The 17,414-nt window shown below is 36.3% G+C and overlaps 1 protein-coding gene across 4 annotated transcripts in view; it reads left to right on the top strand.

The window, feature by feature from the left end:
* Nucleotides 1-6,087: 6,087 nt before the first annotated feature.
* Nucleotides 6,088-17,414, top strand: part of LOC107731752 (inactive phospholipase C-like protein 1) — a 78,205-nt gene continuing 66,878 nt past the window's right edge. For all 4 annotated transcript variants that reach the window (XM_016542913.1, XM_016542912.1, XM_016542916.1 and 1 more), the window contains exon 1: nucleotides 6,088-6,852. In XM_016542913.1, coding sequence (XP_016398399.1) covers nucleotides 6,679-6,852 — 174 coding nt within the window. In that variant the 5' untranslated portion in view covers nucleotides 6,088-6,678. The remainder of the gene's footprint in view (nucleotides 6,853-17,414) is intronic.

Genomic DNA, 17,414 nt, shown 5'->3' with positions numbered 1-17,414 from the left:
CAGTCTCATTAACCAGCCACAAAGCGGCATACTTTTGAAAGCAGCTCATTTTAGTGGCTTTGTGTGTCGCTTTATTGTTTTGGCTCTATACCGTTCAGAACACAATTGTTACGATTAGGGATTAGTTTCCATAGTTTTCAAAATTGATTCTTTGAAAACATCTTTGTGTCAAATTTCCTGTCATTCTTTTTAGATTATGTGGCCTGGGGTTGCATTTATATGGATTATAAGAGCCAAATCCAAAGTTGGAATAATATGGATAGTATTTGTTAACCTTTCTTAGAAATCTACAGAGGTTGACAGTATAGTGACGTATTTTTACTTAAGTAAATTTAAAAAGTATCTGTAGTGTTTTTCTTTGGAAAACTTTACTTCACTACATTCCAAAGCATAATGTCATACTTTTTACTGCACTACATTTCATAAATAAAAGTTGTTGTTGTTTTTTTTTGCTTTTTTTACCTTTAATACTTAAGAACATTAAAAATTTTCTTAAAAAAAAAACAACAACACTAACACTAGCTTATATATTTGTTGTATTCTATCTAGTTGTTTACTTTTTATTTATTATACAATTAACAAAAGCAAAAAAGGCCTTTAACACTAGCTTGCTCTATTCTTTTTCTATTCTGTTTTCTTTTTCTTTATTATATAATTTAAAAAACCCTTGCGACGTGTACTGCGTTAAGCTAACTGAGACCTGTTATAGCACTTGCATATCATTGCTCTTTTGTTGATTTTGATTGCTTCCATTGTCCTCACTTGTAAGTCACTTTGGATAAAAGCATCTGCTAAATGACTAAATGTGAATGTAATATAATTAAGTATTAAATTATATTTAATATGAAACGTAGTGCAGTAAAAAGTTTAATATTATGCTTTGGAATGTTGTGAAGTAAAGTTTTCTAAAGGAAAACACTGATAGATTACTGACACTTGAAAAGTACTTTTACAGCAAAGTAAAAATACTTCACTACTGTCTGTCTGTCTGTCTGTCTGTCTACTACTATCTATCTACTAGCTTTCTCAAGCCAACTTCAAAGTTTGTCTTGACAAACTTTTTTATCTAGTTGTATATATCATGCCAGACTCAGAAACATCAGTTTCTATCTCGACAGTATGTCACACATCTGTGTGCCCGTGTGCCTCTTAGTCAGTGCTCAGAAATAACACTGAAAACCAAGTCTGGGTCCTAGACCGGAAACCACTGTCATTCTGAGACCACACCCAGAGGACACTGGGAAGGAAACACATGCCTTCTTTAAACAGACAGAATAAGGAAGCAAACCTACAGTAAGTAGTTAAACTGACACAAAACTGTATGCAAATGTAAAACACTAATTATTTATTTTCAAACTAGTATTTCCAAAAATTACACTAACTATTAATTTCTCATCTGTCTCCACATTTTCATCCCAAAATACAGACTGATACACATCACTCCACATTATAATCCCACCTCTGTTCCTGTGAGATTAAACATGGCCTACATCAGTCGCTCTGACACATAATCCTGACTCTACGCAACCTAGTCATCTATTCCTGCGCTCCAGTGAGATCATGAATCAAATGTTAAATGTTAGAGCGCCACAAGCAATGTCACCTCTCAGCAAGAAGACCCCCACAGAAGGCATAGGACAAGTGGTTTGGAAACTATGATGGATGGATTGATTTCAACATCCAAGTGGATGCCCATGATTGTAAAGCGCTTTGGGTGTACAAAAATACACAATAAAGCGCTATATAAATGCATCATTCATTCATTCATTCATTCATTTTAAACTGCCATTTCTTTGTACTTGATTTAGTGATTGAATGGTATCTTATTCCATCTTATGAGGAAATTCAAAGGCATTGAACTACATAATATAGGGGAGACTGAGTAGTGTTGTTACAAGATGCTAGTTGTAACTAATCAGAAATGAGATACAGGAGTAAAATCACTTTATCAGGCATGGCAACCACCCTACTCAGGTGGTTGTAGAAGCTGTCTTTTTCAAAATACTTTTTGAGAAAGACAAAAGGTTAAACTCCCCGATTCTCTCTAACTATTAATAATTCTATTGAGAAACAATCTGCAAATAAATAATACAAGTAAATATTAAGATTGCTTAGCTCTGATTTATCATTCAGAAAATACTAACTGAAACTGGACTTCTTAAGGACACATAACGGCCATTAAACTGCCTCATGAATGAGCGAATTCAGTTTTGCAAATGATCACTACACGTCTCTTCTCCAATACACGTGACACAGCGCCATCTAGCGTTCAACACATGTAATAATCCTGTATTGAATAGTGATTTAAAAAATGTTTAGCATTATAAATTAAAATTCCAATTTAATTTTATGTGATTATGTAGATTCAATAGAAAAAAATTAACAATCATGTCTGTTTAGAATTTTCACTCATCTCATTGTGTAATAGAATTTGTTGTGGATTTTTTGCCACTCAGATGACACATTTTACCAGAGAGTGCATGGGTCTCTGACTGTGATAAAGAATTAAACTGAATATCGACGAATGTCTGAATATCGTTATTATAAAATGTATCAAAACATACTGTGTAAAATCCAGAAATCCAGATATTGTCATTTGCTGTTGGAAATCACCATTTTTTTTTATTTTTATTTCAACATGTTTGTCTGTCTGTAGGTTATAAACATGACTATTAGGACTGAATAGTATAGCTAAAATAGTTTTAGCATATTACCTCTAGTGAAAATGTTTTCATAACTTACCATTTTATTTCATTTTTATTCTATAATTATTAAAAATAAATGTGTAATTGCTTTATTAAAGAATACAATGTAATGGTCATTTTTCCTTCCCAAACCATCATTCATATGAATAATTGTATTATTTCTCTTTGACAATGTAAAGCAGGGATGGAAATTCTATAAAGTGTCTTGAAACCGGTTTCAATGAAGAATGTAGCACTAGACACATCTGTTCAATTAAAGTGGTAGGCCTAAGCTAAATTTGTTCACCATACAAAACTAGAGGAAATGTATAAGTTAAACATGACTGTTATGACTGAATATTGTGACAGCTAAAATATAATACAAATTCTGGTTTCTATAGTGAAAATGTGAGAGTTCGTAACCAGCTGCTCTTTTCATGATTTTCCGTGAGGCACTTGAGAGCGTTTGATCCAACACGAGAAAAGCAATTCAGTTTTGAATGTGAGGAGATGTAAAGTGCAGATAGAAATGACAGAGCAACCTACCTGAAACAGCACAGAGATAAGAAATAAACAGCACTGATAGAAACTAAGATTCTGTGTGGAAACATTTTAGATGATAAGAAGCAATAATGCAATAAAGATGGTTTCAGATAATGTTGCCTTCAAAATACTTTCAACCTTCGTAAAGCTTTTTGTGTAGTGCATAGACAACGTTCGTTCAAAACCTCTAAACACATAGTGAACATTTTGATTTTGACTTTGTTTTGAAATACAATTGAAGCAATAAAGGACTTGAGATAGGCTACACTTGCTGTTATCTCGTTCTACACCGAACAGGGAGCAAAGAAGCAGAGCTGAGGAGTGAAGGACACAGAGATAAGAGCAACACGACCCTGACACACATCTGTCACCTCTCACACTCGCTTGTTGCGCTCTCCAGCAATAACAAGCTCTTGTTTTGGACGGAGTGTAGAAACACTGAAATATTTAAACGAAGTTTACAAGACAAGGCTACCAGGTAAACGATTTATATAGGAATCCTAAAACACAAAAGCATAGGCCTACAAGATGTGCCATATTTTCATAGTAAACTGTGTATTTGTTCTTTTTTTTCTGACATTAATGTTAAGGTTCTTAAATCGTTGTAGTAATTCACGTTATACACTTGAGGGCGTTATAGCCTTACACATAAGGGCTAGTTCTTAGTGAAAAACTATTTATGGTCACACACTTCCGTGAATACTACTGTATGTTTTGGAATATTTCAAGATACGCGTGCACATACATTTTCGTTATTATAGTGGACTCAAATCTAACCTTAATCATATAATTTAGCTGTGTTAGGTGTTAACTTGGTTCTAAAATGTAAACAAATTACAGAAAAACAGACACTGAACATTATCTTTGTAGCTGATAGTGAGAGAATATTAAACAAAATATTAGTTTATATTATTTTTTTAACAGAAATACCCCACATATTGTTCAATAATTAATATTAGTGGACACTAACACATTTTCTAAGAGGTAACATACATAGATATAATGTGGCAAATATTAAGTTGGGTGTGAACTTGCTTTGCTATGAGAAGATTTAGTTTTCAAACCTCTTTACCTCATAAACTGTTAACTCAGACACACACACACACACACACACACACACACATCCAACATCTTACACCAACTGTCTACTTTTGGCTGAACGGGCTGACTAAAACAAGCCCCATTTTTAAACTCTAGTATTTCTTGTCCAAAGTTTCCATTTAATAACCCTCGTTTGCTACCCAGTGCGCTAAACATTTAAGGTGTGGCAAAGTAAAGTATGATGTTAAAACACTAATCAGTCTTAAAGTGCATATTAGAGCTCTTTTTAATGACACTCTTCTCACAGAGAGGGTTTAGTTTAACCATGACAACCTGACGCAAGGGGAAAAGCTGCACAAAGGTGTTAGAGTTCTTAGCCCTATGCTAATGACCCTCGGGTTCTGTCTACTTTTCACAGAGGGCTTGGATCTCGAGCAAGCCCTCATCAGTTGGCTCATCGCAAGGTTTTCACAATGTTTTTTTACTCTGCATTTCTGTGCGAGTTTTATGAACCATATTCTCATGCCTTTGTCATGTGTTCTACACACACATCAGGCACACAGAGGATGGTCCAGATATCATTTAGGATTACATTCATCATTGAAGTGTTAAAGGCCTCATGTTAGTGTGGTCCTGCTGTCTGTCTTCAACAAATAGGCAACATCTAATAGTGGAGAATATTCATAGCAAAACCTGCTATAGTGGCTATAAAGGCCTTTGAAAGACACTTATTTTGTCAGGCACTGTCACTGATAAATAATCTCACTTTAATCTTTACAGACTCAGGAACGAATAATGATTATTATCATTACCAAATTTATCCTGGAAAAATTCTTTACACATAAGCTAAGCTATTTTTGTTAATGGATATTTTTTGTCAATATTTATGAAGAATAAACATGCCATTAAAATGTATTGAATTTATTAGAAAACCTTGGAATTTTTGCTTTATGACATATTTATTTTATTTAAATTTATATTAATTTTTTTGTTATTCATGTATCTGCTCAGATGTGTAATGTTTTGAATAGGTTTCATTTTAATTGTAGTCAGATTTGTAGTAATCTTGTTGTCTGTTTTTGTCATTTTTATTAGTTTTTTTAAATAGGTCTCAATATAATTTTTATTCATTTTATTTCAGTTTTAGTTATTTTACTACAAGATAATGAAAATGAGAAATGTTGCCTAGCTGAAATAAAAAAAGTTTAAGTTTTTAATATTTTATTTTATCTAAGTAAACGTTTATTTTATTTCAAGTAATGGATGTTTTTTTTTAAAGTTAAATATAATAACCCTGCTCTTTAGTCTAATTTATATCTTGATGCATTGTTTGTTGTAGGTTACATTTCCATTTTTTTTGGGAAATTTTTTTTTCTTGTTTGTCTCATAAAAACAACTCAGGAGATATGTTGAACTTTAACGTGTCTTGCTCTATTTTTAATTGAACCGGACAATGTTGCACTTTTAAATCAAATGAACAATAGAGCATGTGTTAATTCAATAACTGTCAAGTGAAGATAATTGTCACATTTTGGACGCTGCCTACAAAAATAGTAAGATATATGCTTTGATACACAACACCAAATCGTCAATATTTAATCCCCAAAATAGCTGCCTCGGAAAAGTGATACCCCAACCTTCTTTTCTCTCAAACATCTGGTAAACTCAAATGAGTAACATTCCTGAGGCTCATACGCACTGGCTCCTCCTCTTTGAAAGATGAGCGATTAGAGTTTATGAAAATTGGGAATGTCTGATTGGTCACGACACCCGTCAATCACGAGCTTACGGACGCGAGGGGCGGGTTTAGCGGATCTAAGAGGTTGTGCCAGTGTCAGTGGCGTTCCTCATTCTTGACTAACCAAACAACACACAGTGAGATGAGGCGAACAACATTCACAACCACCAGTACTCCGGCGTTTCTTTTCCATCATGCTGACACAGAACGCGCACATTTGGTGTTGTTTTGATGCTTGATATTATTTGGTGACCCGCAATCCCTCCGCTCTCCTGCGTATCTGTGAACAAATGTGCATTTTTTGCACGTGTTAGATACAGATTGTTTGACGCGCGCTGGATAAGTGAGAGAAGTTAGGAACCGGCGGTGCTTTTTAACTTGTTGCGCGGTGATGCAAGTGTCCTCTTGCGCAAGAGAATGATTCATGAGCCAGTTATTATACATATAATTTGTTCTTCGAGCTGTGTGACTGGTAAAAGTTGCTTTAGGATGGGCTCAAGGAACGAGATCCATTCTCAATCTGCCGTACAGCCTGCGCAATTAAGTTAAATTGGACTACCGGAGCTACCCACACCCACAGACCCATATCAAGAGTTGGATGTGGATGTTCTTGGGTCCAAATACAGAGTGAAATAATACTGATTTCCCAACCAACTAATCCTGATACTGGAGATGTCGGAGTCTTACGAGGACGGGGTGTGCGGGGATGGAGCTCCGGACTTCATCCCACCGAGAGCGATTCGATCAGGCCGGCGGAGTGGACTCAGCGTGCCGCTGGTGGAGCGCGATGAGGCGGCTCTCCTAGAGTCGGTGAAAGCGGCGCCGAGGAGGAGCAGCATCATTAAGGTAATAGCAGAAACACACCTGTGAGTTGTTAAGAGTTTGGTAATGTAAATCGTACTCGATCTGGTCTTTTCAAACGAAAGTATAACAGTAATTCAGATCGTGGAATAGAGTGCGATAGACCCCTCACCAAGTAAACAACAGCCTGTGTCCTTGCAGTTCCTACAGGTTATGACACATTCAGTTCTCTCGGACATGCCTGAGGGTTTGTGACGTGATCAAGGTCACAGTTGTGGTACTTTATGGATCCTTGTAAGGTTTTACTTACAACCGTTTTAGTTACCAGCCCAGATTACAGGATGCGTCAGGGTGTAGCAGCCCTTCCACTGGGTTTGCTTCAGGACCCAGATCAGATGTGGCCACCCAACATGCTACTATAAGTGTCTATAGTAAAATTAACACATTTTCTTAAAATAAAACATTGAAACATTTTAATATTATCTTTAGAGATTGAGGGTAGCTGTCCATATTGACATCTGGCCAGATTCTGGTAAACACAAAGCGAAAGTTCGATTTAACATACTGGATTTGATAGCCTATCAACATTTTCTCGTCTCTTTTTAGAAGTACTGTGAATAATATGATTATTCACATTTTATTATTTGCTTTTTGCATTGTTTTCAGACCTGTGTCCCATTTAGGGTTTAGAACTTCCGCAGCCTGGTTTGGAACCCTTGATGTAACCATCACTTCAGGATTCTGTTATTCACATTCCTTATGAATTGAAATTATTTTCAGTACATCATATACTTAAGTACAACTCTGAGCCCACTGGTCAGCATTACAGATCTTTTTACAGATTACGGATCGTTTGATTCACACATCCTCACCTGTGAAATCACCTGACAGTAAATCTTTAATCACAAGAGAAAAGCTTTTGCGCCTTGGAATTGTGATCTTGCAATAAGTTACTGTTCTTTCTTATAGACCTTCATAATTATTAATGCTGTTTTCTTGTCTGTCATCCACATAGGGTCAAAAACGTAGGGGTTTTTCAGTTCAGGAATGATTTTGTATGTCACTAAACTAGTCATTAAGTAACATAACCATAGACTTTTGGACTGCTTTTCTAGGATGGAAGCATTTTAGTCCACTTTAACAGAAAGTTCAGTGAAATGAAAAGAGCCAGAGGCCGTTTTCCACAGAATGGTTGTTACAGTATGTAAACAGCAAGGCCATTGTGACCTAAAGGTTGACCTGAAATAATTCCATTTTGCAAGAATAAAGCGAAGACAATGACTTCAAAGAGATGAATGAAATACCCATATTTACCAAGAAAGAACTTTCTCAGCACTTATAAGGATTACTGAAGAAAAGGACCTGTTAAGAAGTCAGATTAATAGCCAGACGTGTTCGAAACACACAAATGCCCTTAGGATCTTGGGCTTACTAATGCTTTAGATAATCATTGATCTAGTGTTACGGAGTAATGCAGCAATGACTCTACATCAGTGGTCTGCAGTGAAGGTCAGCCAATTAGCTTCAGCTTTATTAGGTAGAAGGATTAAGGAGCAAGCCAGCGACTACGAGGGGTGTCTAGCTATTAGACACCACACATGTAGAGTTTCTGTAAAGCACAGCACTTGCTAGTGGCTGATGTTGCAATGTGATATAAAATGTTAATTGTGCTCATTGTGTTTGCATGGCCGTAATTAAAACCTTTGAGTCTTTTGTGATGTTCTCTTAGTTACAGTTCAAATTCTTCTTGTTTAGACATTAGATTTTGCATTTACGACAGTGAAGCTCCAGAGAAGCTGGTGCTGCTACTCCTCACAAGACTGTAATGCGTATTTGGGTGCTGCCCATTACCAAGTTCAGTACTTTCAGTACTCGAATAGGCTGTCTTAGTTCAGTGAGCAGGAAGTGGCATAGGGTAATTGACAGATGGCAAAGATGCTGATGATGTCAGTGACAGGCACTGTTGATAGAGCGGAGAGAGGAGGCAGCGTTCATGTGACTCATCCCAGCCCGGGTTCTTGGATCTGTTTGTTTGAGATCCAGAATGTGAGTAATGTTTCCTGTCCTCAGCCGAAGTGTGCAGCCCTCCAGTACAATGTTCAGAGCCATCATTGTTTTTAAATGGATGCAGAACTTGTAGCTTATACCTACTTAATACAGACTTAAGAACTTGTTGCTTGTTATCTACAGAACTCCCTCTGTGCAGTAGTGCATGCACAAAAGCACCGCACATCAGCGTAATAAGCAAATGGAGTTGAACCTACAGCATCCCTGATGGCTGTTCTTGGTGAGGGAATGACCTAAAGTTTCCCAGATTAATTTGCTATACATGCGTTCTTGAACTGCTAACATGGTTAAGCATTTGCAATTGTTGACAGTCTGGATAATAGCCACTTAATGACTTGCTTGTTTGGAAGGTACTTGTGCTCTCATGGTTGATTAAAAGAAATTGTAGGCCTACGTACATTTCATTGTATGTGGACAGTGGAAGGGGTGTTAATTAGGAATATGAGTAATGTGTCAAAATTTTACTCTGTACAGGTCAGAATATCCAGTCAAAAACATACAAGCGAATACAAAATGTTTAATTTATTTGTACTTAATTATTTAAAACAAATATATTTTTGTTAGCTCTAGAAATCAAAGATTTTCCAGAACTTCTAGAGTGTAAATTTAGTTTTTGATTTAAGTTTAATGCGCAATTATATATTATAAAGGAATTTTTATATTTTGAAAAGTAACCTGTTATTAATTGGATTAGATTATTTCAGTAAAATGGAAAAAAAAATTATTTAAGTCATGCAGACCTGTGAATTGTTATTTGTACTTTGAAGATCTAAATTACATTATGAAAGAAATTGAAGAGTACAGATATTCAGATTCTGTAATAAAAAAATTCACAGAAATATATCTTAGATATAGTAAAGAAGTACAGTTACTCAAGTAGTTTATATGTACGCTGTGTTTTGGTATGATTTTCATGAGGAAATGGGAAACCACTCAAATTGAGTAAGCATTGACAGTGAGCTTTAGGTTGAGCAGAAAAACAAACTTGGGGAAGCCGTGCACAGAGCCCTGGGGAACACCTTGCTTGTTTTTCAGCCTCCTGAGCACTTTCCATTTAATCAGTGCTGCCTGACTACAGCTTATTATTATAGTATATCCATTACAATGTTCTACACAATCTCTACCTCACATTTCGCCATATTTGCTGTCATTCAAGATACCCATCCTTTTCTTTCTACTTTGCCATTCTCTGCCAGTCTCTGTCCCACTTTTTACTTCCTTTCCCACTCAGGTCTCTTTAGCTGTCCCTCTCCCCTCAGTGTTCTCATGCAAACAAAAACAATATCTAATTTTGCTCATTAAAGATTAGTTCATTCAAACATGAAAACTGTCATCACTTCCCCTCATGTTGTTCCAAACCTGTATGACTTTCTTCTAAAACACAAAAGGAGAGGTTTTGAAGAGTGTACTAGTCATTCTTTCAGTGTAATCAAAATGAATGAGGAGATCATTGAAGCTTTCAAATTTCAGGGTGAGTAAATTCTGACTTTTTTTGGATATTGCTGAATGTTATTTTTATCAAAGCAAAACTAAACCAAAATCCAAATTCTATTATGATATTAAACACTTGTTCTGAAGAAATCCCCAGTCCCTTTTCTAGGATCCATTTTTCTTTTTGTTTACCAGTTTGGTAATATGACATGCTTTTTGATATTTTTGATCACAGTAAACTTTGTTCTGCAGCGTTGCACTCTGTTCTGGAGAGTGATTGTTTAGAATGCGTCACTGGCTGCTGGTCAAGAGCAATAACAATGTAGCTGCTATGACACTGTGTGACTGACTTTGTGGTTAAGTGGGCCTGTGTACGAGTGTTTGTCGGTGTCCTGAAGGCAGACTGGGACCTCTGTCCTCTAGTGTCACTCAGCTACTGGTGCCACAATCCTCTGATTGCAGTTATCCTTCCTATCTGACACAAGCGCTCATCAAAGCCTCTGGGGCCTCATTTGTGATCAGAGGCCTAGTGTGTGTGTGTGTATGAAGTTGGTTTATGATCCAAATCTGCTTGGAAAACTAGATGGGTACAGTGACCACTAAAGTTGTTTTATGACTGTCTGTGTGTCAGTGGGGAAGTATACACATTCTTTTATCAGAGGATGCAAATTTTGACATTTTCATAGCCCTTTTCCTGTGCATATTTCTTAGAATTTGGCTCCGTTTCCTAGCAGTACCTCAGGTGACTGCATCATGAAGACGTTTGCCTCATTAACATTGTTTTTTCTTAACATTTTCTTGCTTTTCAGTGCCAGGTGAAAACTGGACAGCAATTTTGCCTTGACTCTGTGTGAATCAAAGCTTGTGAGGAAAGGGCAAACTAATGCCAAACTTTCGTTTTAGACAAATTGCCAAAAGCTGACTGAAAGACTTTTATAAGGTTCAAACATAATTTCCTAAACTTTTAATCTAGCTGCCCCTTGGTTGTTGTGTCAGCCTTCAAATAGCATTTTACGGTTATCATCACCCGTTGGTGTGGAGACAGCTGGAATGCAAAGAAGTCAGGAGAGATACAGAAAGTGTGAGTGAGAGAATTTCTGAGGTAAAGGAGTGTGATAGCTGAAGGAACTGTCTGCGTTTAGCTTCCTGTTTAGTAACACCCAGCCCACAGCTGATGTTGTTCTTGTCTGGTGCACGCTTTTACTTGTGATCATCTACATCAGAAGTACATCTGATATTGGCACAGTAGTGTATGTGCCCATTACGGTGACAACGGTATTCAAAAAAGGGACTTTTGGGGATGGAGGAAAGGCAGAGGTACTACAGATGTCAGAGTGTGACTCTGAAAAAGCAGTGACAAGGGAAAGCCATGCGTGCTTAGGCGTAGACAGGAAGTACAGTACAAAAGATCATATGATGGCATGAAAATATAAGCAAGTTGAATGAGAGGGAGCAGTGTTGGTAAATTTCATCACTAGAGCACTTTTTATTTCAGGGTGGAGCTCAGCATGTGGCCTCTCAACTGAGAGGTGCCAAATTAGAACTGCTCCCTTGGTAGACCACAGCCCAGAGGGAAGTGATCTCTGGTTGTGGGGGGGATAGTGTTAGATGTTTCGGGCTAACACACCGAGACATGCTTACAAACATGCCGTCTTCGGTGATGCATGGTAAATAAATGAGGGATGATATGACTCGAAAAGGATAAGTATCTGCTCAGGTTCTTGTTGTGTATGCTCATCTTGGGTGAAGTTCTCACCCCGTCAGGGTGAAATTTACTCTGTTATTCCAGTCTGCAGTTTGTCATAGAGGTTTCCCAGCCTTCCCCGGGCCTGGCACACAAGGCACAGGCAAGAATCTCAGAAGACTGAGACCCTAGAGACAAATGTTCTCCGAATACTGAATGACATGCTCATCAAATGTTCAGTGTTTGTGGTCTTTTGAAGCATGAAAGTGATTTGACAAACTAGAATTCAGCAAAAATTACTGTTGCTTTTTCTGTAATGATAACCACTGTTCTTATTAAGGCTAGAGTTTAAAGGTGTAAAGTATAAAGGTGTAGGCCTATATTTGTGTTTATTTGATTAAAATACAGTAAAAACAGTAATATTATGAAATATCATTACAATTTAAAATAACTTTTTTTCTATTTTAATATAGTGTTGTATATGTAGTTTATTCCTATGATGACAAAGCTGAATTTTCAGCAGCCATTACTCCAGTCTCCATGTCACATGTTCCTTCAGAAATCATTCTAATATGCTTATTTGGTGTTTTTTTTAAGTGTTATTTCTTATTGCTGCTTATTCACATTTTTTGTTCAGAAATCTTTGAAGAATAGAAAATTTGAAAGAACAGCATTTATTTGAAATGGAAATCTTTCTTCTGTCACTTTTGATTAATGTAATGTGTCATTATTTAATAAAAGTATTAATTTATATTATATTATTTATACTATATATTTTCTCTTGCATGTATATTGCATGTAAAAGTGGCAGGTTTTATAGGCTTTACATGGTTTTGAAAGGAAAATTGGATACAATAATATCACAATTCTATAATTCACAATTCTGCTATACCTATTTCATGTTAACATTTGTAATTTGTACATGTGAAACTGTTTATTTTCTGAACATTTGTGCCGTGCAATGTCATGCTCCATTGACTTCTATTATAAATGCTTTACAGTAAAATCCATTTTTGCTCGTTTTTTGCCTTTTTATTTTTGACTTAATTACCGAAATACATATGTTGTATTTTAACAAGACAATGTATTAAGTTGATGCTGTTGCTTCATTTACCAATTTAAACCGATTGCTGTGTCTAGAACAGGCATTGTACAGTCTTTCAGCCAGTTAAGCTAGGAGTGCGAATCCAAGAAAATAAAGGGCAGGCCAGCAAGAATGCGATCTTGGATTCTGAATCGCAATGATTTCACTCCAGCTCGCCATGGAAATCACTGGCGCGCAGTTAGGCTACGATGGCAACCGATGGGCCTGACACAATCCACCTCAGTGTTCATTGACATGCAGAAAGCGGTTTTGTAGTCTGGGGTGTGGTCACAACTCTGTCAGCTGAGGTCTACCCAACATGCACTCATGTTCTTGTTCCCCTCTGTTAAGCACGGCCTGGCGTGTGTCTCTCGCGAATGTCTGTGGGAATGTGATATTTCACTTTGGAAGAATTACAAGAAACACTTAAGGGTTCCGCCGAGTTTCACCCATCTGTACTCCATCAAAAGAACTGTCCTGTGAATAAGAACGGACAGAGAGATTCTCCATGCACATGCACTAATTTCCTACTGTAAATTCTTATTTTCATTCCTCCTTCCGCAGATAAAAACAGCTTTTGGTCCTTTGACAGTTGTGTGTTTAGGTAGTGCCAAAGAGGCATGCTTTGAGAGAAGTGATTCGTAAACGCAGTTTCAGGATTACATTTCTAATTGCTTCTCTGGGTAGCAGTGAGAGGGGAAATGAGAGGAAACAAAAGTGGACAACTAGAGGCAGACATTAGAGCATTTGAAAAATAATATTTCAGGTTAAATACAATTGAAATCTTATCGACAGGATCTTTGGCATGCTGTGGATTTGTAAAAATATGCAAAAATTGTGTGTGCAGTAATGAACTTACAATGTACTGCACGAGGCAAAGAAAAAAATTCCTGATGACCCCGTTTGACCTTGATAATGATGTGATATCAATATTTCACTTCATGATTACCGTGAAGAAAAGAATTCATGATATTATTGCATTGTATGGAAATTTTGAAAATATGAAATTATCAGTCAAATATCCTAACACCCCGTTTTTTTGGGTCAAAAAAGTGTTTTAAGCTAATTTTGTATCACATATCATTTCAGTGTGAACAGAAATACACAAAAACTCAAATAAAAATGTATGTACTTGGGCTGAGATAGATTTTCTGGACACACATGAATCAAAATGCACATTATTGTGATGGATTTTTTCCCCCACAAATCGGTGTGTTTTCCTTGTTTTATCTACCTACTCAAGTTTATGCAATTTTTAAGCTTTATCTTAAATATTCTGAATGAATCTGTGAAAATGTTATTTTGAGCATAACCCTTCCCTTGAGGGCCTTTGGATGTTGACCATTGAATTCAACTTGACTTTTAGCTTTTCAGGCTCAAATCCAGACTACATCACTACCTTAGTTTAATGTTGGATTAAGACCACTAATTTTGGGTTAAGATATGTTTCACACGTAATTTAGTTATAACTGCTCTTAATCTTGGAGTGTGTAGCCTGTCTCAATGTTGCCAAAGAGCATGGTCAGATATTAATTAATTTTTATATGAAGCTAACATTTTCAGTTAAATAATGCTTGTTATTTAAGCATTTTTTAAATCTAAGTGTTTAACAAAAGCATGAGCTGTGCATTTCTCTTTTGAACCCACCTGGCCTGTTTGCCCATTTTCCATTATAAGTGCATTACTGTAAACCAATTTTCTGTTTATGTAAACACATGAAGGGTGAGTTGAAATTATTTTCTGTGGTAATCAACAGCAGGCCTCAGAATAGTTGCATGTTATGATTAATTATTCATATTTCCCATGAGCTGATTCGTTACACAAAAGTACAACCACTTATGCTTGAATTCTGGAAGTGTGTTGTAATCACACTCATTACAAGTATTTTTTGGTCTCTAATTTTTTCCATGTCTTTCCAGACTCCTTCAGTTCGAAACCTCAAACCGAACCCTGTTACAAATCAGTTCTTGTATCCAAAACAAAACTTTGTTGACTATATCTGATTACTCATAATTCCACTATCCACATGCATGTCTGATTTTGGTATAAATCTTTTAATTGGCAGTTTTTAGTCTTCAGGCAGTTGTTCTCCCCTTATTTTTCCATTATTTGTTCTTTTGTTGTTTTGGCTGAAATTAATTCGTTCACTTTCACATTTCTCCATCTCTATCACTGATGCCAGCAGGCCTCAGAATAGTTGCATTTTATCCTGGAATATTCCTTTTAAGGTGAGCAGATGGAGGGAACAGGTTGTTGTTAAATGAGTTAAATGTGAAATTTTAGTTTCGGTTTGAGAATTTAAAACTAGCCATTGTCTTTATAGCCAGGGGAACTGACAATATCAATAAATGACATTAAAACAGATGGAAAATTTGGGTAGACAAATGTAGCGTCTGGACCACTCAAACACACAATATATATTTTCCAAAACAAAACTTTGTTGACTATATCTGATTACTCATAATTCCACTATCCACATGCATGTCTGATTTTGGTATAAATCTTTTAATTGGCAGTTTTTAGTCTTCAGGCAGTTGTTCTCCCCTTATTTTTCCATTATTTGTTCTTTTGTTGTTTTGGCTGAAATTAATTCGTTCACTTTCACATTTCTCCATCTCTATCACTGATGCTTGGCAGTCACAGAGTAGGCACTTCTTGTGCCGCACCAGGAATTACAGTGCCAGTGACCCTGTGATCTTTGACTCTCAAAAGAGGCAGGTTGGGCAGTTTCCATAGTAATAAATGGGAAATATCGGCTTTTCATCTTGATCCGTCTCTCCTTTAAGTCTTTTCGTCTCTGTTGCCTTCTCTCTATCTTTGCACACTCCCTGCTGTCCAAGAACACTCCTATGAGAACTGCAGTTTGACACGTTACAAATCGCCGCTGCCAAGAACACAGGCTTATCTCTTTTCATCTCTCTCTTTTGGCCTCCATTTCTCCATCTCTCACTCTAATTTTCTGTCTGTCTTTTATCTGATCCCTACAGTTTTTTTTTTCTTCAGGGGGACGTAGACAAACGGACAAACAGGATGAGACCAAAACAGACATGGCAGAGAGGATCAGGCCTGCAGACATGCAGAGATTTATGAGATAAACTAGAGAGAGCGATGGAGAAAGACAGATGATGGAGGCAGACAGTTTTGCCAGTAAGGACCTCATTAAAGAAAGCCACCGTTCAAAATCTAATTTTTAAACCTTTTATGAATAACTACAGACTATTGGATATAGATAAGTTTATTTTATTCAGATATCCATCTACCTCTCTCTCTGTCTGGCACATTGACGACTTTGCATTCTGAGTGATTGATGATATTATTTTGTTTTTCGTGGTTTTCAAAGAATATGATATGTGTTTTATAAATGAAACTGATAGGGAAAAAAGTCTCTGCTCCACAAAAATGAAACGTATGCACAAACTATCTTGAAGAGAGTCATATGTTTGTATATTTTATATCAATAAATGTTTGCTTACGATATATAGCAATAACATTTCCTTTGGGGGCCTTTGGATCTTGATAATTTAATTGAACTTGACAAAATCTGGCTTTTCAGGCTCAAATCCAGACTACATCCATAACCTTGGTTTAATGTTGGGTAAAAGCCACTAATTCTGGGTTAAATTGTTTCTCACTTGTAATTTTGTTATTACAGCTTTTAACCTTGGAGTATGAAGCCCATCTCAATGTTGCCAAAGGTATAGAGCATTGTCAGATATTGATTTATTTTTTTATATTAAGCTAAAAAAATGCCCTATATTTCCCACCTAGAAAAACATACCATAGATCAGCAATCTGAGTGGCTGTTAATTATAAAATCAATAATAATAATAATAATCATAATAATCATAACAATTATAATATAGTAGTTGACTTAAAATATTATTGGAAAATGACATTGCTTATGTGGTGTGACATGGTATGCTCCATTTAAAAATCTTTTAAATTGCATTTTGTAAAATTTCTATATTTATCATGCATGCAGCTTTTATGACCTCACATTAATTGAGTGACTACTTGGGATGTTTGTCATTTCAAAACCATTTTTCTCAGCAGGACCATTTAACATTAGTGAAGGAAAAACGTCATTCAAAATGGTGACCGACTAGCCGAAATCAGAATTATCAATTTAATTTCTGACCCTGAGACAGAGTGTGAATTATTTACTCAGGGTAATTATGAACAATGTGAAAGTATGAAAGACCATGAATGTGTGCATTGTCACAGGATCAGTACATAAACCTACAGCTGCTGCTTCAGCTTTTTTGTACAGTATATAAATGACTGTAATAGACTCTGAGCTGCAGGCCAAAACACACACACACACACACACACACACACACA

This window comes from Sinocyclocheilus rhinocerous, unplaced genomic scaffold (assembly GCF_001515625.1).
Source record: "Sinocyclocheilus rhinocerous isolate Xijiao unplaced genomic scaffold, SAMN03320098_v1.1 scaffold2083, whole genome shotgun sequence".
Taxonomy (NCBI): domain Eukaryota; kingdom Metazoa; phylum Chordata; class Actinopteri; order Cypriniformes; family Cyprinidae; genus Sinocyclocheilus; species Sinocyclocheilus rhinocerous.
Note: the sequence above shows the minus strand (reverse complement) of the source record. Positions and strands in the feature narration are given on the sequence as shown.